Source organism: Electrona antarctica (genome assembly GCF_951216825.1).
Source record: "Electrona antarctica genome assembly, chromosome: 5".
Lineage (NCBI taxonomy): Eukaryota > Metazoa > Chordata > Actinopteri > Myctophiformes > Myctophidae > Electrona > Electrona antarctica.
This window is the reverse complement of record NC_136810.1, coordinates 12,975,840-13,000,234: the sequence shown is the minus strand read 5'-3', so window position 1 is coordinate 13,000,234 and position 24,395 is coordinate 12,975,840. Positions and strand designations below refer to the sequence as shown.

Below are 24,395 nucleotides of genomic sequence, written 5' to 3'. Positions count from 1 at the left end.
TATTAAACCCTTGTAAATGCAAAGTACAGTCAGGGACATGCAGCTATGCTGTCCACCAGATGGCAATGAAACTCTATTGTTAGGCAAGACAAGCATTTTTCTTGCTCACGTTGAAATAAGATTTATTTTGAAAAGAGTCGGAACGGAAGACGGTTGATTGTTGTTCTTCAGAGTTAAAGCTCCCTGATGTAGCTTAATTGTACCTCTAACTCCAAGCAGCTGAACATAGGAGCTGACATTGGTGAGATATTTCATATTTGCGTAATTTCACTGACCGACTTGCATCGTTTTCGTTGTTTTTGTGGCTATATGTGTAAATTAACCAGTAATAACTACCCTGGTCTTGCAGTGTCTCGATAGCCTAGTTAGCAACAAAGTAATCAAGCGACGCCAACAAGCAAAAGTAAACTGATTTATTTATTATTAGACTAGTATAGATCATCAGATGTGTACACTATATTTGGTAATTTTCCGGGAATAGGATAATATAATAATTGTGTTGGAGACTGGAGAGGAAACGACAGGGAGATTAGCTTGTTCAGCACGCAGCTCACTGTTGCTAGGCAACATTACAGGACTCACTGCAGGGAGCCTCTAGGAATAAAGCCTCTTAGCCTTGGATCAAGACTGTCACTGTCTTAGTCTTTATATTGTAGATTCTGACTAAATTGTCAGAATCTATCTGTCTTCTTGATCCGAGGCTAAAAGCCATATTTTTGATTTTTGATAAATTGAACATGGTGGACCCTCTTGTAAACAAGTGTAATGCTTAATTGGGTCGTCCACTCACAGTTAACAGTCTTTGTATTGAGTTTGTGCTTGAAATGTAATGTAATTCTGCAAACTGTTAATAAATATTTCAATCAATCAATCAATATGACATATGACATTAACTTGTGGCAAAATATACCTCCAGTGTTTCCAGAAATGTACATCAAATACTTCACATGATCTCTGTTAGGGCCATAATGATTTGTTGACTCCATCTGTATCTACACATACATCTATAGGTAGCCCCGCTCGGGACCCCCCGGTTGAGCTCTTTTGAACCCTCCCGTAGGGTCCCGTCCCATCGGTGTCATTGCTACATGCTAATTATAAAACGCAGACTGGGTTCAAAAGAGCTCAACCGGGGGTCTATAGGCTACATATAAAATTCCTCATTACAGCATGCATTGGGGGGTACACTACTGGTCACAAACATTTCACTTGCACTACTAGTCCATCTTGGGAGTTTAAGAAATGAAAATTGAAATGCATCAGCATTAGCTTATAATAGCCAACTGATGTTATTATATTTATTTATTCATTTAGATTTTTGCTGTGCTCATGCATACGGTCTTATACTTGCTTTCAATGACGACATTTCATAGAATATGAAAGTACACTCTGGCCCCTTTTCCACCGGTTGGTTCCCAATGGGAACCGGTTCAGTTCTTTTTGGTTCTTAGTCCATGAGCCAGAGCTCCAAAATTGGAACGTTAATTATGAATTGAGTGGGCAAAACCATACCTATATTAGATTGTTTTCACCATGAAACTTCCCCAATTGAGTACTTACACAAAGACATTGATTTATTGTATTACAAATTTTACATTTTTAAATATGCAAATGAGGAAAATATGAAAAAGCTACTACTGTGGAAGGGTTATCATGTATTAATTTACTTGTATTGATCCTATAAACAATTTAATATAGGTCTAGTTTTTCCCACCAATTTTGGAGCTCTGGCTCATGGACTAAGAACCAAAAAGAACTGAACCGGTTCCAATTGGGAACCAACCGGTGGAAAAGGGGTCTTAGTCTCATTGTCGCTCTTTTAACAGTTTCCCCCTCTCTTCCTCTCCAAGTGTGTTTAACTCACTTTGAACAAATTCTACTTCATTCAGGAGGATATCACTATCAGCCACCATGTTGGTCCCCATATTCACTCTGAAGCTGAACCATAAGATAAACCCTCGCATGGTGACCATTGGGAGGTTTGATGGAGTTCACCCATGTCTCACCGCAGCCACACAAGCAGGGAAGGTGAGAGTGACATGAGGCCGATTCCACAGTTTTCTTAAAAAACGTATGTTGCTGTATCAGTGGTGCTCAATCTTTTTCACGTAAAGGACTCCTAAAATGATATACTGTAATTGCCCATGATGGACCGCCCCCCCATCTCAAAATGTTTTGTTCCATTTATTTTTTGGTTCTTGAGCTAAATCGTTTGGGAACCATTGGTCTATTCTAGACTAGTATAGACCCTACTAAAGTGGCTTTAGGTAACTGCTATTTTGTTTCGGCACTACAATGAAATTCACTTGACTTGACATTCGGGGCGGGTGGCAATGCCTTGGTAGGCAGTAAAGGTGGCCTTACACTAGCCGATATTTTTCAATCTGAAATCTGATAGCACCACACACTACAGGATAATCGGAGCGGGGCAGAGCAAATATCAAACATTCTTGATGTTGATCGGGCCGATCCCGATCGCGCTTTGAGAGGCCCCGAGCAGATCGATTGAGTCGGGCACCCCCCGAGCGTAAAAAAATGCCCGATTATCGGCTAGTGTAAGGCCACCTTTAATCTCACCTCTCTCTCTCTCTTTCTCTCTCTCTCTCTCTCTCGTAGGTGTTCATCCACAATCCCCATGTCCGTGGCCAGAGACCTGTGACTCACAGGCTGAGCCAGAGCCACCAGGACTCTGACATCTCTCTGCTGAACATCAACCAGGCGGTCACCTGTCTGACCGCAGGGACGCTGGGACCCAACACCACCGGGGACACACTGTTGGTGGGATCTCAAACCAACCTGTTGGCCTACGATGTCCACGACAATGCTGATATCTTCTACAGAGAGGTGGGTACAATAGAGGAACGATGACGTAGATCTGTAGGTGTTTAACCCACTTTGACCTGAGATCAGATTCTAAAAATGTCTTCTACATCCTGACAGTTTTCTGAAAAAGCTATGTTTCTATGTCAGTGGTTCTTCGATTTTTCAAAAAATAGCAGACCTACAAGCTCGTAGCGCGCCACTCGGTGGCGCGCTATGAGCTTGTAGATCTGCTATTTTTCAATAGCTAAAGCATAACATAATGCTAACACCAAAAGGGGTTCCCGCCCAAAATGGGTTAACGCTATTATATATGACGTGTGTGTGTGTGCGCGTGTGTAGGTGGCAGATGGGGCCAATGCTATTGTGCTGGGGAAACTAGGAGACATCCAGTCTCCTCTGGCTGTCATCGGAGGCAACTGTGCCTTACAGGGTTTCGACTACGAGGGGAATGACAAATTCTGGACGGTAGGAACTGAGATTAAATGCTTCCTTAATATCAAAATGACTGCACAATTTCCCTGAGTGTTCCTCCAAAAGCTTTTCCAGTACAACCACATTGAGGTCTGGCTGGGCAAGAAAACCATAATGTCAATTGATAATCTGGTTTTGTATGCCTTCAGTTCAGAGAATCACATACATGGGATGAATAATGTTTAAGCTAGTGTGCTGATTATGTTTTTAATATTTTATTTTTAATTTTATTCTTTTAAGGTAACTGGGGACAATGTTAGATCTCTAGTCCTCTGCGACTTCACTGGAGATGGGAAGAATGAGGTGAGACCGCTGTGAGCGTAGACGAAATGGAAGATGCTAATAAACCATAGAGTTTGAATCCACTCCATAATAAGTTGCTGCAGTGATGCCTGTGTTTTGTTTGCAGCTCTTGGTAGGATCTGAAGATTTTGACATCAGGGTTTTCAAAGAGGATGAGCTGGTGTCTGAGATGACTGAAAATGAGGTAAGTAGGCACATTTTCTTTTAAAGTTTATGGACTGGAAACTAGACTACTGTACTAATGATGATTTTCAGAATGATCCATTTTGACATGGTCCTTTTGTATATAGTTTTTTCCTTTGTGTATCTTGTAGTGTTAATTTTGACAGCAAATGTAATAGTCCTTTGAATAAAATTCCATTTAGTTTTAGTCATGTTAGTTATCTGAAATGGTTTAGTTTTAATCTAGTTTTAGTCGACTAAATATACGATTTTAGTCGACAAAATCTACAGTTGATTTAGTCGACTAAAATCTATTTTGGCAGGCGTTGATGGTATCGTAATACCTGATTTTAGACTTGGTTGGATGTTGAAAATAGAGGGTATGCGCGTGACATCATCATCAAACCTGGAAGTTATGCAGGAATGTCTACTGAGTGGCATTGACAACCCATGCATCCAAACAGAAAAGTCCAATCTGATTGCATTAAACAACGTTAAACAACGTTAAACAATGTTAAACTCACTTTGCATGTTGCTTTGCCACTCGATGTGCCATTCACTTTAAGCATGTGCATACCCTCTATAGCCGATCTACAAGCTCACAAGCTTGTAGATCTGCCATTTTCAGCATGGAACCAAACATAAAATGACTTGTCTTTTAGTTCTATAGTATTTATTTAGTTTTTATTTAGTTTTTGTCAGTGAAAAAAAGTAGTCGACGTCGACGAACACTGTCGTCTGATCTGTAGACGGTGTACTACTAATGATGAAAAAACTACATGAGTTTATTTTTTTCAGAATGATCCATTTAGGCATGGACCTTTTTATATATATATATATTAAATGCAGTTTTTGTTAAACAAATAATGGTGATATTTGCCTTTGTATATCTTGAACTAAGTGGGTGACAGTAATGGGTTTTGTATTGTGCTCTCTCTCTCTGTGCAGACAGTGACCTCACTCTGCCACATGCATGGCAGCAGGTTTGGCTATGCCCTGGCCAATGGTACTGTGGGAGTCTATGACCGCAGCGCCCGCTACTGGAGAATCAAGGTAATGCAAGTCAGAGCCATTCATTATCTCCGCCAGGCAATGTTAATTCCGTCAGCTAAAACTATGACGGAAAATGTGTGATGCCCTCACTATAACAATAAATGTATAGTTGCACCACTCAGCTCAGTTCACACAGGTGTGATTTTTTTTGAATGAAAATGTATCGAATGTTGTCTTTCCATTTCTTTATGTAATCACTGTAACTGCACTTACGCAATGTGTCATTGCATTTGCTAATTTAAAGACATTTTTTGAAGGTTTTAGGCTGTAATGTCATGCTCAGAATCGTGATAGCAGAGTCACTGTGTGGTTAAACAATATTTCTTGTTTGTGTCCTCGTCCAGTCTAAGAACCACGCGATGAGCATCCATGCCTTTGACCTGAACGCTGATGGAGTTGTGGAGCTCATCACTGGCTGGTCCAACGGAAAGGTCAGCAGATCATTTATAGTCTAGTATTACCTTGGTTGGTATAATGGCTATTGCAAAGTCTCCTGAGGGTCTCGTACATAAATCTTGCATATCCTAACTGAGCTTCTTTATCACTGTGAATTAGGCCTTTATCCCTCCCATCATTTATTTTTGTATACAAAGGATTTTATAGGTCTTCATTGCCCTATTTTCATGTTGTCAGTCCTCAACATTTCTATAGGACCCAATGGTGCTTATGGCTATGAATACCATAACCATCGCATCTTCATATTAAGCAGTATGAGGAATTTACTTTGGGCTAGGAAAATATAAATCTATATATATTTTTATAATGATTATTAACAGACATATTTTAATTAATGTCCAGTTATCACCCGGAACAGTTTACCAACATGCATAATACCTATATTCACCAGTAAGTGGCAGTATGCAATTGTTAACTGTATGCTACTCAGGTTGGCAAAACTGTAACGTTATTGTGACTTTGCATCCAAATTTTAAGTGGTGTGTCATATCCTCCTACAATGTGAAGTCATGAAGACTGGCAGGCTTCCTGGTCTCGTAAATGAATTTTACGAGACCAGGAAGGACTGTCCAATTTCTGCACAGTCCCTGGACTTCAGTGTGGCAGGGCAAGCCACGTCTGGTATTTGTGGACAATTGAGTGAGGCTCTAATACAATTAACAATTTTGATCACATCGTTGCTCTTGTCAACTGCATAGTCCAATAAGCAGGAAACTGTGGGAACTGGGAAGGTATTATGTGACATGACTTCTGCTTGGAATGATATTCCTTTGGCAAAATCAATAATGGTACAGATTAACAACACAATGTTTCAGTACATTTATAGACAATCAGGTCATAGAATGCATGTGATGCACTGTAGGTTGGATATTTGGTCACAGTCAAAATAGGTGAGTGTTAGACTCATCCAATGCCATTTTGACCATGCTTGCACCACGTCATGGTGCAGTACACAGTGTACCATGAAGTGCAAGCATAGTCAAAATAGCATTGGATGAGGGGCGGGCTGCGGCTGGTGTTGATGTAATGTATGCTTCACATTCCTGAACGTTCCAGATCGACGCTCGAAGCGACCGTACCGGTGAGGTCATCTTCAAAGACAACTTCTCGTCCTCCGTGGCCGGTGTGGTGGAAGGAGACTACAGGATGGATGGACAGATACAACTCATCTGCACCTCCGTAGAAGGAGAGGGTACGAGTCATGCTAGCATGTCTCCCATTTTCTGTTCTAGCATTGTGGACTGAAGGCACAGTTCATATTTATCAATGGAGTGTACAAACCATTTTAATTTTGAGCGCATGTTTTAGTGTTTTTTAATTCAGAGATTTGAATTGCTTGTAGGCCTACACTTGGAAATATCCTACGAATTTCATATGACACATCGTCGATGTATGCCTTTACAAAATATAGTTTTTCACATTATTTATTAGTTTTATAACTATACATTTGAGGTGTGAATACACCTATACAACACATGTTCAGATGGTCAGACAATGCTGCTCTGCTTGTCTATGATGGAAAAACTGATGTAGACAAAGCCTACACGAGCTGCAGACCAGATGTGAGCTTTGGCCTGGCAAAGGTCAGTCACAATGGAATGATAAATGGTTAAATGCCGACAATTGCGACGATTTTAATTAGACAAAATGGGTCTTAGGACCACCTCCACTGTTGGAGGTGAGATCTTCAATGCATGTTCGATAGTTTAGATCCATGTACACTTGCAAGTTATGCCAATCCAGGATACATGTTGATGTCATCTCTTTGAATTCCTGTATAGTACGTGGCTACCTGCCTGCCAGCAAGGAGCTAAAAGGGAATCTAATGGACTCCAGTGTAGAACAGGACCTTGTCCGAGAACTCAGCCACCGCAGACAGAACCTTCTGCTGGAGCTACGCAACTATGAAGAGAACGCCAAGGTAGATGCCATATACAGACACACATCTAGTACAGTATGTTGAGACATTATCAGGACCTTGAGTCAAGTATATTATTTAATGGGATCTATGCACACATGCCATTTTGGAAAGAACTTGGGCCCCTTCCCTACTTCCTTTACAGGTGATAATAATGAAGGCTCTGTTCCATTCTGGTCAAACAGAGTCAGGGTGCTGCTATTGTGCATGTTGGCTCACTGGCTAAAATATTCTCCTACACCAGTGGGTCTCAAAGTGTCCTTGAGTGGGTTCCAAATGCCCCCGGATGTGTAACTCTGAGAGTGAGACCAATTTTGTACACTGTGAGTTACAGGGGTAATTGAAATTAAAACGTTTGAGAACCGCACTGTACACTAAATGTACAAAAACGCCTTAATTAGTATCATCGGTAAGGAAGTAGGGAAGTGGCCCGGAAGTTTTTTTTTATCCTTTATTTACCCAGGGAAGTAGCTGAGCACATGTGCTCATTTTCAGCAACGCCTGCACATAGAAACACACAGACACACATTAAAACCTGGGAGCTGACCAGTACAACCACAGTCTTATACTGTTGGCCACTAAGCAGCTCCAGGGGGAGCAATTGGGGGTTCAGTGCCTTGCTCAAGGGCACTTCAGCGGTGTTGGGTGAGTGATGACAATCACTTCCCCACCCAGAAGTAGGAAGAGTTATTCTGTGTGCAGTCAAATGTGCTTACTGTATGCACACACTTGCCGTGCCAAATTGTGAAGGTTGTACTAACATCCTTGTTTGTTTGTTTCCAGGGGGTGTCGGAAACCTCCAGTGGGGTGGGTGTTATACCTGCCAACACTCAACTTCAAACAGCCCTGTCAGTTAAACCTGCTACGGAGGCCCGGAAGGCTCACATAGAACTCAGCATCTCCACGCCAAATGGTAAGAAAGGGCCTTACTCGGCCCGCCCCGCTCCCATTGTTTACATTGTGTTTAGGAACCAAGATGGCTGCAGCACCAGGAGGGGGTGGGGCCATAAAGTATAAAGAAGGATAGAGACTGAACTGGCGCGAAGCCAGTTATGGACCACACTGATGTGGTCCATAACTTACTTGATAAACCCTTTAAAATCCTCTCTCTATAGAAACCATTATCCGGGCGGTTCTGCTCTTTGCAGAGGGTATCTTTGAGGGAGAGAGCCACGTGGTCCACCCCAGTGCCCAGAACCTGTCAGGCTGCATCAGAGTCCCCATCGTACCCCCCAAAGATATACCCGTTGACCTGCATATAAAGGCCTTTGTCGGAGGGAAAACCAGGTACTTTGACATCTTTTACGCACGCACGCACGCACGCACGCACGCACGCACGCACGCACGCACGCACACACACACACACACACACACACACACACACACACACACACACACACACACACACACAAAGCTTGTAGATTATTCCATTGCATTCCTTAGGCATGGAATTGACTGCCTTTGCCTAACTGGGGTCTAAACAAATATCCTTTATGGGGCAAGGGAGGGTCATGCTAATATTAAACAGTTTAAAATCCTCAGTGTTAATTCATCCAGTGTACGTGCATACAATTGTATGCTCTCAGAGTTCAAATAATGCTGAGGATTATACTCTGTTGGCCCTATCTTGGGCGCGCCTTTACCCCTTTATCCCTTTATCCCTAAACATATTTGCCATATTTTCCTATCTTGAAAAGTTTTAAAATAGTTCAACTTGCTGATCTACATCGACACGTTGTGAGCTTGTATCGGCTATTTGAACTATTCTAAAATGTTTTTCCAAATAGTAAAACATGGCAAATACCAATGTTGCTTTGATAAAACCTCAGAAACCTCTCCCATGAACCCGAATGCATAGCAATACATAAACTTGGTATACAAATGTATCTGACTCTGACACTGTCTTTTTCTAGTACCCAGTTCCACGTATTTGAGATCACACGGCAGTTGCCTCGTTTCTCCATGTATGACATCACAGTGGACCCCTCGGCCGCTCAGCCTACCGGCAGGGTCTCCTTCAGCATCAATGATCGCCCACAGCGGGTACGCTGCTGCCACAATGTGTGACCAGGGAATGGCCTCTATGCACACATGCCATTTTGGAAAGAACTTGGGCCCCTTCCCTACTTCCTTCACAGTTGTTGCCGCTGATACTAATGAAGGCTCGGTTCCATTCTGGTCAAACAGGGTGCTGCTATTGTGCATGTCGACTTACTGTGCAAATAGCCCCAGACGGGCCTGTAACACTGAGAGTGTACGGGTCCATTTGGTTCCATTTGTACACTCTCAGAGTTATGGGGGTCCTTGAAATTAAAAGGTTTGAGAACCCCTGCACACTAAATGGAACAGAGCCTTAATTTGTATCATCGGTAACACCTGTGAAGGAAGTAGGGAAGCGATCCGGAAGCAAGGACTATCTAAAGAGGACGAGACGCGAAGACCGTACGGGCGACGCCATGTTGCTCCATGGTGCTCCATGGAAGGAAAGAAACATGTGCAGTTGAGACCAGGAAGTTGTACATGCACAACTTCCTGGTCTCAACTGCGCATGTTTCTTTCCTTCCATGGAGCAACATGGTGCCGCCCGTACGGTCTTCGCGTCTCATCCTCTTTAGACAGTCCTTGACTGGAAGTAGGAAGAGTTATTCTATGTGACAAATGTTAGCTTTTCAGTGCCCTCTTGTAAGTCTTTTGACTCCCATTTGATTCCATGAATCGGTTCGGTAACCAACAGTAGAATGCTGTGGGTGAACTGGGGAGCTTGCAGATCAAAATGATCACTTAGAATGTCACTGTGTATCCCATTCCTTCCCTCGTCCTGTAACTACATTTAGAAATCTATTTAGATAACTTGTATTCTTTCTATGTGTATGTGTCCATGATGCAGGTTGTTCATGCGTGTTTGTATGTGCACAGGTGGTCATGTGGCTGAATCAGAACTTCCTACTTCCAGAAGGGATAGACAGTCCTGATATCACCTTTACCTCACTACGGTCTGGAGGCCTGTTGTCTATTAGCATGGCCAGCAATGGACAGGTACAGTAGATCACTGGTTCTCAAAGTGAGTCCAGGGGTGCCGCAGAACACATTTTGACCTGAGATCAGATTCTAAAAATGTCTTCTACATCCTGACAGTTTTCTGAAAAAGCTATGTTTCTATGCTAGTCGTTCTTCGATTTTTCAAAAATAGCAGACCTACAAGCTCGTAGCGCGCCACTCGGTGGCGCGCTATGAGCTTGTAGATCTGCTATTTTTCAATAGCTAAAGCATAACATAATGCTAACACCAAAAGGGGTTCCCGCCCAAAATGGGTTCATATTTGGAAATTATCAATATCACTTCAGTTTAACCACATCCTCGCCAAAATTAGCCGATCTACAAAGCTCACAAGCGTTGTGAGCTTGTAAAGCGGCTATTTTTGGAGAATGTTCCCCCCAGAATAGGGGGAATAGTTCTTACTGTTTTGTAATGTTCCACAGGGTTCTAAATGTTGACTCACTTGACTAAATGATACCTTTTTTCTTAGTTACCGGTACTTGCTTCATCATTACATTAGTCATATTTATTAAGGCAAGTAATTATTTTTGAGCATGTGCACGTCGCCTGATTGCTGTGGATATTAATGTCCATCTGTTTCATGTTTTTGTCTTTGAGGGTTTTTAACGGTGCAAAATAGCAAATTATTGTAACAATGTTTTAGTAAAATATTACAAAAAAAGCACAATGGAATTTTGTTTCCAATGTTGGATGATGTAAAATTGGGCCATCTAACAAATCAGTTACTATTTTATCTAATCAGATCACACTGAGCACCGATGACATCGACCTGGCAGGAGATCTCATCCAATCACTAGCCTCCTTTCTAGCTATAGAGGACCTATCGGCAGAGGCGGACTTCCCTGGCTACTTTGAGGAGATACGCACTACACTGACTGAGGTCTGTTTACCTGTACTGTTATGTTTGTTTCAAGGATTTGAGGAGAATTTCTATTTAGATATAATGCTGTAGAGCAGTGGGCTTCAACCTGTTTCATATTAAGGTCCATTATTTATTCGCCATTTGAGCCACCAATCACCATTTGATGAGATTTAGCCTCTTGGACCCAAAACCTAGAGTATTTTGTTATTGTAACCCGGGCTCAGGCCTAACTATATTGGTAAACACTGGCCGGTACAGATATGTATTACTTCTATTAAATCAGCACTCGTTTGGGCCAGTACATCAGAGATTATAGGTTCTGTTTAAAGAGGGATGAGTACTGGAATATTACAGAGTGAGCAACACGAGTAAATAAGACTCAAAGACCAATGGATATGTTTAAAGTGAGTTGAAATACGCTGATGACATCTGCCTGCTATCTGACAACGTAAGGCAGGCACAGGCTCTCCTGACCAGTGTGGAGTTGGAGTGCGCCAAAGTTGGCCTCAGGCTAAATGCAAAGAAGACTGAGGTCATAACCTATAACATCCCCCAAGGACATCTGCCCCTAACAACAATAGAAGGTACTGTCCTAAAGGAGGTCAGTGACTTCAAATACCTGGGCGCATGGGTCGGCTCCACAGAGAAGGACCTTAAAGTTAGGCACTTGCCTGGCGAGCTCTTAATGGCATGACCAGTGTGTGGAAATCCAACCTCCCTCGACATATCAAGATCAGTTTCTTCTCTGCTACCGTGGAGTCTGTTCTCCTCTATGGCTGTGAATGCTGGACACTAACACAAGCCCTACAGAAATCCCTGGATGGGTGCTACACCAGAATGTTACGTCTGGTACTTAACACCAACAGAACAGAGACGAGCACATCACCAACAAGCGTCTGTACGGGGCATTACCAAGTGTAACAGAGAAGATAGCAGTAAGGAGGATGAGACTAGCTGGCCACTGCCACCGACACCAAGAACTCCCGGCCAAAAAGCTTGTACTGTGGGAACCGACACACGGGCATCGATCAAGAGGACGTCCCACACTTACCTACGTGGACGTACTAAAGAAAGATACTGGCGCGGAAAGCACAAAGGAGCTGGCCAGATGTATGGAGAACCGAGATGACTGGAAACGCCGATGGAAGGCTCGTCTGAGGACGACGTAAGAGAGAAATATATTAAAAGTTGGACAAAAAGTGAAATAAAGGATGAATTTGAGTTTAGGTATGACGGTGAACAAGCTGCTGTTTCCAGCATGTACAGTAATGCACCCAAAACACCTGGTTCTATCTATTTTATATTGGTGCTCCTACTTATCCTAAGATTAGGTTATTGAACTGTTGGTTTTAATTTTTATCTTGAGAAAATCTATGTTTGTCCTTGTTTTTACAGCAATGCTTTTAAACCTGAAGCTATCTATGAAATGCTTTTTAATCCTTAATTCCTATGAAATATTTAGTTTTAACCTCAGAGTATTAATTGAATGAATTGTAATTTGTTGGTTTATTGGTTAAAGAGATCCAATTATTATACCCAGTTATTGCTACTTCCTTGTAGCTTTTTAAAATCCTATTTTAAGGCAGGGTAACCTGGGTTACATCATGGTTGGATAAGATTTTGTCCACAATTCCATGCTGTATTGATGTTTAAGAGAGATAACAGGCACACGTTGATAAAAATAAGAATTCTCTCCATCATTTAGCTGGGGACCACCTGGAATCTCAAGGACCACTGGTGGTCCCCGGACTACTGCTTGAGAACCACTACTGTAGAGCGAGACATGAATGGTGGGTAACTCATGAGCCAAACATCAAAATCTTCCATGTCACAAACGTCAGTCACGTGGGCTTCTTCTGAAGCAGCTGAAAAGAGTAGACCCAAACTGAACACGCTGAGAAGAACAGACCCCAACTGTGAACACATATAAAGGACAGCACAGCAGTTGGCCTTCAAATTATCTGAGCTGAGTTTGAATCTGAGCCAAGGGTCTTTGCTGCATGTCATCCACAGCCCCTTCTCTCTCTCCCAGCTTTCATGTCTCTCTGTCTCTATCAAAATAAAGCAGAAGGCAAAAAGAAAGAAAAGAAATATGAATCCTCAATTCTCAAAACTGAAATCCTAACATAAGGCCCACATTATGTTTCCCTCCGTCCGTCTCTAGGTGGATGAGTTCCATTCTGTCCATCAGAAGTTAACAGCAGCCATGGCTGACCACTCTAACTACATCAGGAACATGCTGGTCCAAGCAGAGGATGCTCGCCTCATGGGGGACATGTGAGTGAAAACCAATATAAATGTAGTATACTATACTATATTCACAGTGGTCACGCCGATGCTTTTTCCACTGCAAAAGTACTGGGAGAGCAGAGCACACAGGACGGTACATGTTAGCACAATATAAGTGTGGCTTGATTTTGTATTGTATTATTGGACAACATCAACTCATCAACTCATGGCGGACGAATTGAGTGAATCTTGTTTTTCATATGGATGTAGTTCACTATTTCATAGATAGGAGATTGAATTAAATGGGGGTTCCGTTGCCTAATGCATAATCGATTATGTACTAATTGTGACTGGCCTACTTCTCTTCTCCCTCTCTCCTCCCTGAAGGACGAACACGAAGAAGCGCTACAGAGAGCTGTATGATTTGAACAGAGACTTGGTCAATGAGTACAAGATCCGATCCAACAACCACAACGCTCTACTGGCCTGCCTCAAGTCTGTCAACCAGGCCATACAGAGGGCTGGAAAACTCAGAGGTAGACCGGGACATTAGGAGTAGGACACATTTTGATGTGTGCGTGCTCATGTCAGTGGCTCTCAAACTTCTTAGAGAGATTCCCAAAGAAAGACAGTTTGAGATCGTTTGGATTGAGTTGAATGGTTGTTTGCGTTCTGGATTAATGAAGATATAATTGAGCTCCATCAGTCCAGTGATAACATTACAATGTTTGTACCAGCCTTCACTCACTGCTCTCTCTCTCTCTCTATCTCAGTGGGTAAGCCTAAGAACCAGGTGATCTCTGCGTGTCGTGATGCCATCAAGAGCAACAACGTCAACGCCCTGTTCAGGATCATGCGAGCAGGCACAGCGTCCTCCTGAGGGGGACGGACAGAGGGACAAGTAGATGAAGGAAAAGAAAGGTTCATCTGTGCGCTCCTAATCCTGACTGCCTTGATGTACCGCACTTTGCCACATCTCTAGCAGTGCGCCATCTTGGATATGACGGCAGAGGAAGAAGCCGCCTGGGAAGAGATACATGCATAGTTGGGATAGATGGCTCAGTTAGGGGCCATTAATTCAGTGGCTCTGGTTTCAACATTGGAGCACAAATGTTGGTCACATTTTTGACTTAAGCAAGACATAATAACATCTGCTGCCATCTCCAAAAACATGTCCTATAGACTCGTAATTATATTTAGTAGAGATTATTCTTTGCTCAGAAAGAGATCAAAGCACCAGTCACAGTCGGTGTAGTATGGATGGTGTTGTGAGAATGTTTGGCTAAGTAATGTTAAACACCAGTGTCTTAGTTGGCTTGAGGTACATTGTTTAGAAAGTACAGCAGGAGAAAGACAGGGCGTGGAACCAGCTCACGGTTTATTTCACAGAAATCTTTTTCAGAGTATCTGTGTCCATTAATGACTTGGGAGTTGGGACAGAACAAAAAGCCATGGCATTATGATAAATATGACATTCGCCTCACTTTTATCAAGTTTGGTCGGCAAAACATTATCATCTAAGTCCATTATGTATTTTAGAACATGTATTGTTTGTGGGGAAAAAAACACTCATCCGCCAATAAACTGGAGTGAGGCCCTGGAGCCAGGGGAACCAAACGAACAAAAAAAAGCAGCATCCATACACTCATCGCTGTGCAAAAATCTGACATGTGTTTTTAACATTCTAAAATGTTTTCCTTTTGACGAAAAGGAAAAAGGAATAAAAAAAAGTCTGCAAAGCAATTTTGACTGCACAAAAAACCCACAAGTAAACAGCCATTGTGTTCAACCATTTTTGAGTGGCACTCCCTTATGGAGCTATGTGTGTCCGTGGGTGGGTGGATGGCTGTCTGTCCCTGGCTGGGTCTGTCCGAGCACGAAAATTGCGTTTGGTTGGTTTTCACAACCAAGTGTCACTGTTGCGCAGCCTAACACACACACATATTAACTGTATATATGATGATTTCGGGTGTGACAGTACAGTACAGTACAGTAGAGGGACCCCCTGGGGTCCCCCACACGGTAACTGTCATTTCTCAACCTTTTCAGACGCGGGGCGGCTCGCCAGAACTGGACTAGTTCCGGCACTATTAAAAATATATATTTAATTATTTGAAAAAATAAGGATGTCTGTTCATTTGGTTAACCATTTCAAACGTAGTTTTCCAAGAATAGACGATCTACACGCTCACTGTGTTATGATGCATTGAGTTGCAGGTCAGCTATACTTTCGCAATCCGTCCTACAACAAGTATAATGGGGCTTAATAAAATACTGTGTTTCTCGAAAGCGTCCAGCTTGAGGGGGAAATCTAATCTGAAGCATCAGTACCATATGTGTGACTAAGGACAGTGATGTTTAGACGTAGGACAGCTGGACAGAGTCGAGGAGAGCTAGCAGCTGTTGGAACGAGTGGAGGCTCCAGTAGATCCACAGTTGTACTACAAACAATCAAAAAACAGTATATGTCCGTAGTCCCGTACACAGATTAAATGTGTCTGTGGCAAAGACTTGGTCTTGTCCGTGGCAAATTATTTACACACCATATAATGTTCTTATTTTGATCATAATACCTGGTTTTCTAGTCTCCAGGTTTTCTTCAGGATATGTATGCCACAGATTTAATGACACTGGCATATTAGGAGTCCAACTAGTACTAGTTTTATTTGCAAGCAGTGGTGGAAAAAGTACTCAATTATTTTACTTAAGTAAAAGTACCAATACTGCAATTTAGAACTACTCCGTTACAAGTAAAAGTACGGAATTGAAAATGTACTTGAGTAAAAGTACAAAAGTATCAGCATCAAAATGTACTTAAAGTACTACAATTAAAAGTACTCATTGCAGAATGTTCCATTTCACAAGTTCAAAATGTGTACAAAATCTATTGAAAATAGCAGATCTACAAGCTCACAATGCGTCGCAACGCGACACATTGTGAGCTTGTAGATCTGCTATTTTCAAATGGTTGAAGTGGTTAATGTATGTTTTCTAATCAAAATTTAAATCTCCAAAGTAACTAAAGTTTTCAAATAATTGTAGTGGAGTAAAAGTACAAATGTTGGCTCTGATATGTAGTGGAGTAGAAGTAAAAGTACTGGACATTGGAAATACTCAAGTAAAGTACAAATACCTCAAAATTGTACTTAAGTACAGTACTTAAGTAAAAGTACCAGCACTGTTTGTAAGGACCACCAACTCGGAGTGTATGGAACGTGTCCATTTGGTTCCATTTGAACACTCAGAGTTACAGACCTGCTTTCAGGGCAGGGCTATCTCCTTGTGTTTCTGGTCATATTATTGTGTGCTCATTTTGTATGTCTGTGGAAAAATGGAATTTTGACAAAAATGGTTCTCTCTTCGTCTCGAAATCCCATCTTTTCTCTCTTTTGTACTATAGCCTACTAGGCATATGTCACCAAACATTTCTTGACTTGATGAATGTTGCGAATGAAATTACCAATATTGCGTGCTGAATTGTGTGAATCTTTTGTAGATTGTACATTGTTTACGTGGCAGATTATATTAAATTATTACATGTAAAAATGTAAAGACTTGTATCATTCATTCATTGACTTTAGCATAGTTCCATCAGTTAAGAACAGTACATACTTTCTTTGTCTCATTCAACTCTCACATAGAGTAGCAGTTTGTGTAAGAAAAGCCCAATTTTACTTGTTTAACCGTGTCACTTGCCGAAAAGAAGTCATTTTAATTATTTAAATGTATAGATTATATCAAATATATAAAAGTAGTAAATTAATCATAAGTTTATAGGGCCAATAATGGTCTATGATAAAGGATAAATTGGCCAGCGGCACTCACTTCTAAAATGTGCAGACAACCATTTACACTTATATGTTTGATGTTTCAAATTACAGATTTGGAAGCATCCACCTTACTAAACTCTGCCATGACGTGGTCATATTCGCTGGTTTATTATTTGAAAGTATTTTTTAGTAAAACATTAAGCTTTATGAAATATTTGGCAGCAATTGGATTAGTTTTTCCAGCAACACTGTGCGTCACACACGCTGACATTACACACTGTACACTGTTTGCCAAGGAATTGCTCTCCCACAGCATTTGGGACGATTCCAAATTCACTGTTAATGTGTTGAAGGGAAGTGCCTGAAGTAAACCGAAAATCATGGCACAAAGTATACTTTGTGAAAACACACTAGTCTGTGACACAGGGAGAAGCGTTATGCTAGGTATGAAGAATATGTTTTTAGAAGGGAACCGAACCCTAAGCAGATTTAAAATAGGTTAAAAACTACAGAAGGGTACAAACATGGTAGGTTGGCCTGGCCTTAATAAGCAATGCAGCTGCAGCTAGTACAATGTATAATGGGCGTGTTAGATTTAGGTGTACTAATTTGCTAACATTAACAGTAGTCAACAGTACTGTCAATGCTTGGCACACATACATTTAACACACCCATCCTTATAAAAGAACACAGGACCTGCTGTGTGCGAATGTTGAGGACACATCGTCAACACGTTGTCAACCAATCCCCCACACAGTGCATTAGACCACTAAGATTATACCGACAAACATGTTGGTTGTTAAGACACAGCCAGCCATCAAAGATTATACCAACATGTTGGTTGTAAAGACGCAGCCAACCAACTGCAGTGGTTACAGATGACAGAGGAGGAGGAGCTGGGAGTGTTTCAGGACTTTTATACTGCGACATGTTCATGAGGGCCCAAGGTTACCACATCCATGGACTCTGCCAGTGTATTACACACATTACATCAAGTTCTGTGAGTGGCACAGCTTCTCCAACAACAAAACAAGCCCTGGGGGCGGCTGCAGGGACCATTATTATAAGGCTCTGGCCAAGGTGTGCTACAGGCAGGGCAAAAACTCCAAAGAACATGCCAATAAACTCAACCTATTCTGATGATCCCCCCTGTGACAGTGCCTGACATTCCTGTGACAGGGCTGTGAAAGCGCCTGTCAGTATCATGGTCAGTAACATGTCTGTATCATGTCACTATGTTATAATCATGGTCTACATTTATCCATTCATGAATGACATGATGATAGATGTATGCTCATATTCCATTCCAATCCCATCTATTTATTTAAATATCACATTTTACAACACAAGGTTAACAAAGTGCTGCACAAGAAATACAATACAATAAATAAATACACTGCATAAGCTAAAACGCATAAAAGAACAAGAAACCCAGTAAAGTAAGAAACAAAATAAACAAAAAAGGAAACGCATCACTATAGAATTAAAGACGCAACAGAGTCAGCAGCCAGTGAATCAAAGCAGAGGCCACAAAACTCAAACGTGATCAAAAAGCCATGGTATAAAAGTGAGACTTAAGGCAAGATTTAAATGTCTCAACGATGGGGGCCAGTTTGATATAAGAGTGTAGTAGCTCATTCCACTATTTTCAGGGGTATACAACTGAAAAGGCTCTGTCACCTCTGGTCTTTAAACACCTTTGGGATGACAAGTTGATGACAAGTAAAAACAATGAAAGACTTCAAAACAATTGTGAACAGGGAGCCATTGAACAACAGTATAGCCAGAATCAGTGTAATATGGGCATGCCTGTGGGTTACAGTTAAGAGACATGTCGCAGCATTTTGGACTAACTGTAAACGTGCAATGGAGGCCAGCATATGCATTACAGTAGTCCAAAAATAAAAGCATGTCTGGTGATAGATAGTATGTGAACGGTAAGTGACCCCTGCAATCCCCATGATACCAGTGACACTATGCTCTTCTAAGCAATAAATAAGACTTTTGTGGTCGATTGTGTAAAACGCAGCAGTTAAATCTAGAAGCAACAGAATTGCAGTCACTAGAATCAGTGGTCAACAATACATAATTAAAAACCCTCAACAATGCTGACTCAGTACAGTAAAACGCTTTAAGCCCGGATTGAAAAATGCCAAAAATGCTGTGTACATGTATATTAGAAAAGAGTAAGACTATGTAATTGTGTATAGTTTTCTGAAGGATTTAAAAAAATGAAAGGAAGCTTTGAAATAGGTCTGTAGTTTGAAGACAGATGTATCCAGATTTCCTTTTTTTTAATCAATGGTTCAATGGTACTCTTTTTCTGAGTGGTGCAAACCACTCCAACAACCAGCTTCGTCTGTATCTATGTTCGTGTCTATGTATGTGTGTACCTGTACGTGTGTGTACCTGTACGTGGGACCCCAAAAAATGAGCATGGTTACTATGGTCACTGACATTACGTCAGACCACAGCTGATCAGGCTATATAAGACCTTGCACCACTCAGTTCACACGGGTGTGATTTTTATTAAATATGCTGGTACAACACCCACAACATCTCCAAGACCTCTCTAAGGAGGTGAGTGGGGATAGCATCTGTGGGGCAGGATGAGGTTTTAAGTTCAATGACAGCCATGGAGGGGTCAAAGCCATGAAGGGTGGAGATATGTCTCTAATCATGGTACTGATCTTGTCTACAAAACAGCAAAGTGTGTGTACAGTATGTATGTGTACAGTATGTATGTATTCATTGGATTTTATATCTATCTATCTATCTATCTATCTATCTATCTATCTATCTATCTATCTATCTATCTATCTATCTATCTATCATATCATATTATAAAAAGAGCACATAAACAAACTATAGGAGTCTTGGTAAAATTGCGAGAAAGAGCTTGTGAGCATGGCCTCACTCTTAAAACAATAAATCCGAGTACCACACAGGGAAAAAATCCAAGACAGAAAAAACAAACAAGGGGTTCTCCTATAGGAGCTCTGGACTGTTTCCAGGGGAGTAGGCCTACACCATATGGTTCTGTCATGCAGTCCAAAACTATTCATCATTATCACTAACAGACAGGTCACGTTTCATGTGCTTGTGAGTTCCCACGTGGAGTGGACGTGGACGCAATGTATGCACAAGTTAATAGGCCTATGTCGATTATGTCATTTTCATAATAATTCATAATTGCGATTAAAATGTAATTGTGTTTCTGTCATTGAACAGAAGTGACGCGTTTTGAGCTTGCAGATCTGCTATTTCCACTATTGATGTTTATTTTTTTAAGTATAAAGTAATTAAATGTGTTCATGTGTTTCATATGCAAAGCCAAACAGAAATGTCATCTTCATTCATAATGTTCCAATAATGTTCAGCGACACATACCGGTAACAATGTAATTGCAATTGCAATTATTTGTGTGACAATTCACCGTAAAGTCAAATCTCATAATCGTGACAGCTCTACAAGTTAATGCATAACTTAATAAAACTATCACCAACTGTACATCATTGAATGAGTCAACCCTGTCCCCCAAGAGTTTGAATTGCAGAACTGTATATAGAGCGTTTCATGCCCCTGTATACAAACAGTCCAAGTCTGAGCATTTTTGTGCAGTGACTAATGTCCTGTTGCCTACCATCCTCTTCCTCTTGCAGTCTGGTCTCATCTTTCATTCCTACCAGCATCTGAATCTGCTTCCCTTCCCTCCTCCCCCCCGTTGCTGTTCTTCTAGCATGTGTCCCATAACCCTCTGTCGTCTCTGTCCCTCGATCGCCAATGATCTGTCCCCTGGCTCCTCATAATAGGTCTGCTCTATATGACTCCTCTTCCAGCCCACTTCACTTAACTCAGTGTGAGGTTCTCAAAAGTCAAACGTGGGGTCAAGGGGCCTCCTCTGTGTGCCTTGTGGGGGGTGGAAATGGAAATGAGACCTGATGAGTTGCAGAGAGTACAAATGGAACAGAGAGAACACCTGGTTACATACTGTACAGTATGCAGGCACCACCACATATCTGGAACAAACTCCCAGAAAACTGCATGTCTGCTGCCACTCTTGTTTTCTTTTAAACACAACTAAAGAGAAAAAAAAGAAAGAACAATCCGAGCACTCAAAATGTGGAGGAGAGGAAGTGAAATTCCGCAAAAGCCAACATGTTTCGACCTCTCACGGTCTTCGACCTCTCACGGTCTATTCACGTGACGTTACCAGTGAACAACTAAAGACCCTTCTGTTTGCCGCTGCCTTTGATTGAATTCTTTTTTATTTTTTCTCTTCTGCACTGTAACTATATTTTTTTTTTACTTATTTGGTTTTATGCATCCTAGTGCATGTTATATAATTGTGTTTCCTTTGCTTGATGTTCTGTGTAAAGCACATTGAATTGCCTTTAATTGCCTTGCCTACAGAGAATAAACATGGCAGCAAATGGACCGTAGTTGTACCCTCTCAGGGTTATGGGGTCCTTGAAATTTAAAACGTTTGAGAACTTATTACTCATGTCTTCTTGTACTGAGCAACAGTGGTGGAAACTACATTTACTCAAAAACTACTGTACTTAAGTACAATTTGTACGGCCTTTACTGCATGTCTTCCCCCCATCTCTCTCCCCATTTCCTGTCAGCCTACTGTCTGTCCCTCCATTTAAAAAATATAAAATAAAGGTGAAAGCCACAAAAAAAACATTAAAAAAAACCATACATTAACCACTTCAGCCCTATACATTTCGGCCATTTGAAAATAGCCGATCTACAAGCTCACAATGTGTTGCCTTGCGACCCATTGTGAGCTTGTAGATCTGCTATTTTCAAAAGATGTGTAGGCCTATACATTCGAAAACTATAGGCTATGGGAATTCCCAGAGTCAGACTTTTACTTATTTTACTACTAAATCCCACCAGCTTGAAAAGGAGCTCAAATGGTTAATTCATAATGTCAGAACAGGAACAGGGAAATAACTGGCATGTCATAGTGAATTGTATGACATTGTATGAATTGACACGACTTACTTCTGTAATCTGCAGAACAGCTGAGGCGACGTTATCGTTATTGTTCCTGCAAAGGCAACTTCTACAAGCATTCTATAGTCATTGCTATTCAGAAACCAGGAAACCTGATGAACCTGCCAGCGCAATCTTTTTTTATTTCTGTTTTGTCAGGCTAATTCAGGTAAATCCTTCAGTTCAATCTGCAGCAGGTGTGGGTCCCGCTACTACTACAAAGGATTAGTTAGGCTATAGCATAATAACAGTTATAACAGCTAAACATGCTTTGTAAACATTTCATAATACAAGTCAAGTCTAATAGTGTTCAGGAAGTAAAGTAAACAATTTTTACACATATTGTGTGTATAGTTAGTTACTAAATAGTAGCCTAATACTAGTAATAATATAGAATTAATCCATTTTGAGCGGGAACCCCTTTTGATTTGAAAAATCGTTAAAATGTGCCTCTAATCTTTCAGAAAATTGTCATGATTTAGAAGACATTTTTTTAAATTTCGACATCAGGCCTAAATGCGTTAATATAATAACATATTGTGTGACTATATGCCACTATGCAGTATATGCAATAAGTGGTCATCACTGCATTATAACAGTCATAATACTGTATGCTGCCCTATTGTGTCTCAGTAAGTAGTAGTGTTCTGAAAAAGGCATTAGAATGACATTGTTAGGTTTGCATATTGGGCGGGAACCCCTTTTGGTGTTAGCATTATGTTATCCTTTAGCTATTGAAAAATAGCAGATCTACAAGCTCATAGCGCGCCACCGAGTGGCGCGCTACGAGCTCGTAGGTCTGCTATTTTTGAAAAATCAAAAAACGACTGACATAGAAACATAGCTTTTTCAGAAAACTGTCAGGATGTAGAAGACATTTTTAGAATCTGATCTCAGGTCAAAATGGGTTTAGATATCGTCTCTGTTGGGTGGGAACCTCATATGTCCAAAATTGTTACTTTTCAGGATTCAAAAACAGCAAAGGTAGCAGATCTCAGCTCAAAACGTGTTGCAATAAGCCTGTGGATCTGCTACTTTTGATGCTTTATTTTGACGCTGCAGTATGATCACGTAGGCCGTTTAATTCACGAAAGTTAAAATATAGAGATTGGATCCTTTCTGCCAGACAGCAACGATACATACATAATTTAGTATGAACTAGGGAATGCGCATAAAGTTGTCTATACAGATCGGTGCAGGTATAGGTTAAAAAATGAATTGGCCTGTTATAGCGCCACCATGAGGCTGATGTGGGTTTTTTAAGTGGCATTTGTTCCTGTGCCTAGTGGGAATGTGTGTGTGCATAATTTCACAGAAATTGCACTCTGCATTCATGATTTGAGGCATTTTGTTCATAACGGACCAATCCTGCAAACTTTGGAAGGCAACCTTAGCCAATGGGGATGGAATATGGGGAAGCGTCCGTGTTGATCACATGACTATGGTGTATACCGATTTGCGAGATGCATGGATGAAATGGATGAGTAATGTACAGAAATGTGTTTTGCCAAAATCGGCCTCATGGTGGCGCTATAACAGGCCATTGTGGAAATATTGGGGCAGAGGTTCGTCGTTGGCATCCAGTGAGCAGAGTTTGGCATCGACCGGGCTAACGGTGCCGGAGATTAGCTGTACGCAGACGGACTGACACACAGACGGAGTGCAAACATAGAGTATATAAAAGGATAGAGACTGAACTGGCGCGAAGCTCCGCCCCCCCAGCTATTCATGTCAGTGGAAGTTGCTCAGTGGCGTTTTGAAGCACCCGGAAGACTGCCGGAAGTACCGTCTCAGAACGTCTACTTCCGCATTTGACCACCAAATTTTGGTGGTCAAATGCGGAAGTGCAACCGAGCGCTCAATGTTAAAGCCCAGCTGCACGGGGTTTCCCGGTCATGAATCCAAGGGTCCGCCTGTAGTCCCTCCTCCTACCACTAGGGCCGAGCGCCTCAACGTTGAATAGCCTCACTGGCCCCTTGAGTTCAAAACACATTCTCCCCATGCCTTCGGCTGGTGGAGACAATTAGCTTGCATGCACAGAAGATGGGTGAAATGAAATGAAATGAAATGAAATCTATATTTACCCAGGGTATCTGGGCTAAGCTCAAGAACTTGTTTCCAGCCAGGCCCTGCTCATAGAACACATTTCATCGTAGTGGTTGATGCCTTGTTCAAGGGCATTTCAGCGGTGGTAATTTTAACGTGTCGGACGGCTGATTCGAACTGGGAACCTTCCGGTATCTAGACCGCGCCGCTATCCGTTCGGCCACCGCTGCCACAATGGTGG

General features: G+C 41.5%; 1 protein-coding gene across 1 annotated transcript; it reads left to right on the top strand.

Moving 5' to 3' along the window:
* The first annotated feature begins 126 nt into the window (after nucleotides 1-126).
* On the top strand, nucleotides 127-16,886 carry bbs2 (Bardet-Biedl syndrome 2). Its single transcript, XM_079500673.1, has 19 exons — nucleotides 127-241; nucleotides 1,890-2,028; nucleotides 2,617-2,844; nucleotides 3,163-3,288; nucleotides 3,535-3,597; nucleotides 3,704-3,781; nucleotides 4,708-4,812; nucleotides 5,157-5,243; nucleotides 6,325-6,460; nucleotides 7,050-7,189; nucleotides 7,970-8,099; nucleotides 8,302-8,473; nucleotides 9,100-9,229; nucleotides 10,103-10,222; nucleotides 10,986-11,123; nucleotides 13,270-13,382; nucleotides 13,722-13,870; nucleotides 14,108-16,009; nucleotides 16,524-16,886. The coding sequence occupies exons 2-18, from the start codon at nucleotides 1,912-1,914 to the stop codon at nucleotides 14,212-14,214; spliced, it is 2,139 nt and encodes a 712-aa protein (XP_079356799.1). The 5' UTR covers nucleotides 127-241; nucleotides 1,890-1,911; the 3' UTR covers nucleotides 14,215-16,009; nucleotides 16,524-16,886.
* Nucleotides 16,887-24,395: the final 7,509 nt, after the last annotated feature.

Excerpts from the sequence above, each read along its gene's own strand:
- bbs2 (XM_079500673.1), top strand. The coding sequence starts at position 1,912 with ATGTTGGTCCCCATATTCACTCTGAAGCTGAACCATAAGATAAACCCT. Across the intron at positions 2,029-2,616 it reads CAGCCACACAAGCAGGGAAG|GTGTTCATCCACAATCCCCA; the intron begins GTGAGAGTGACA and ends TCTCTCTCGTAG. Across the intron at positions 9,230-10,102 it reads TCAATGATCGCCCACAGCGG|GTGGTCATGTGGCTGAATCA; the intron begins GTACGCTGCTGC and ends GTATGTGCACAG.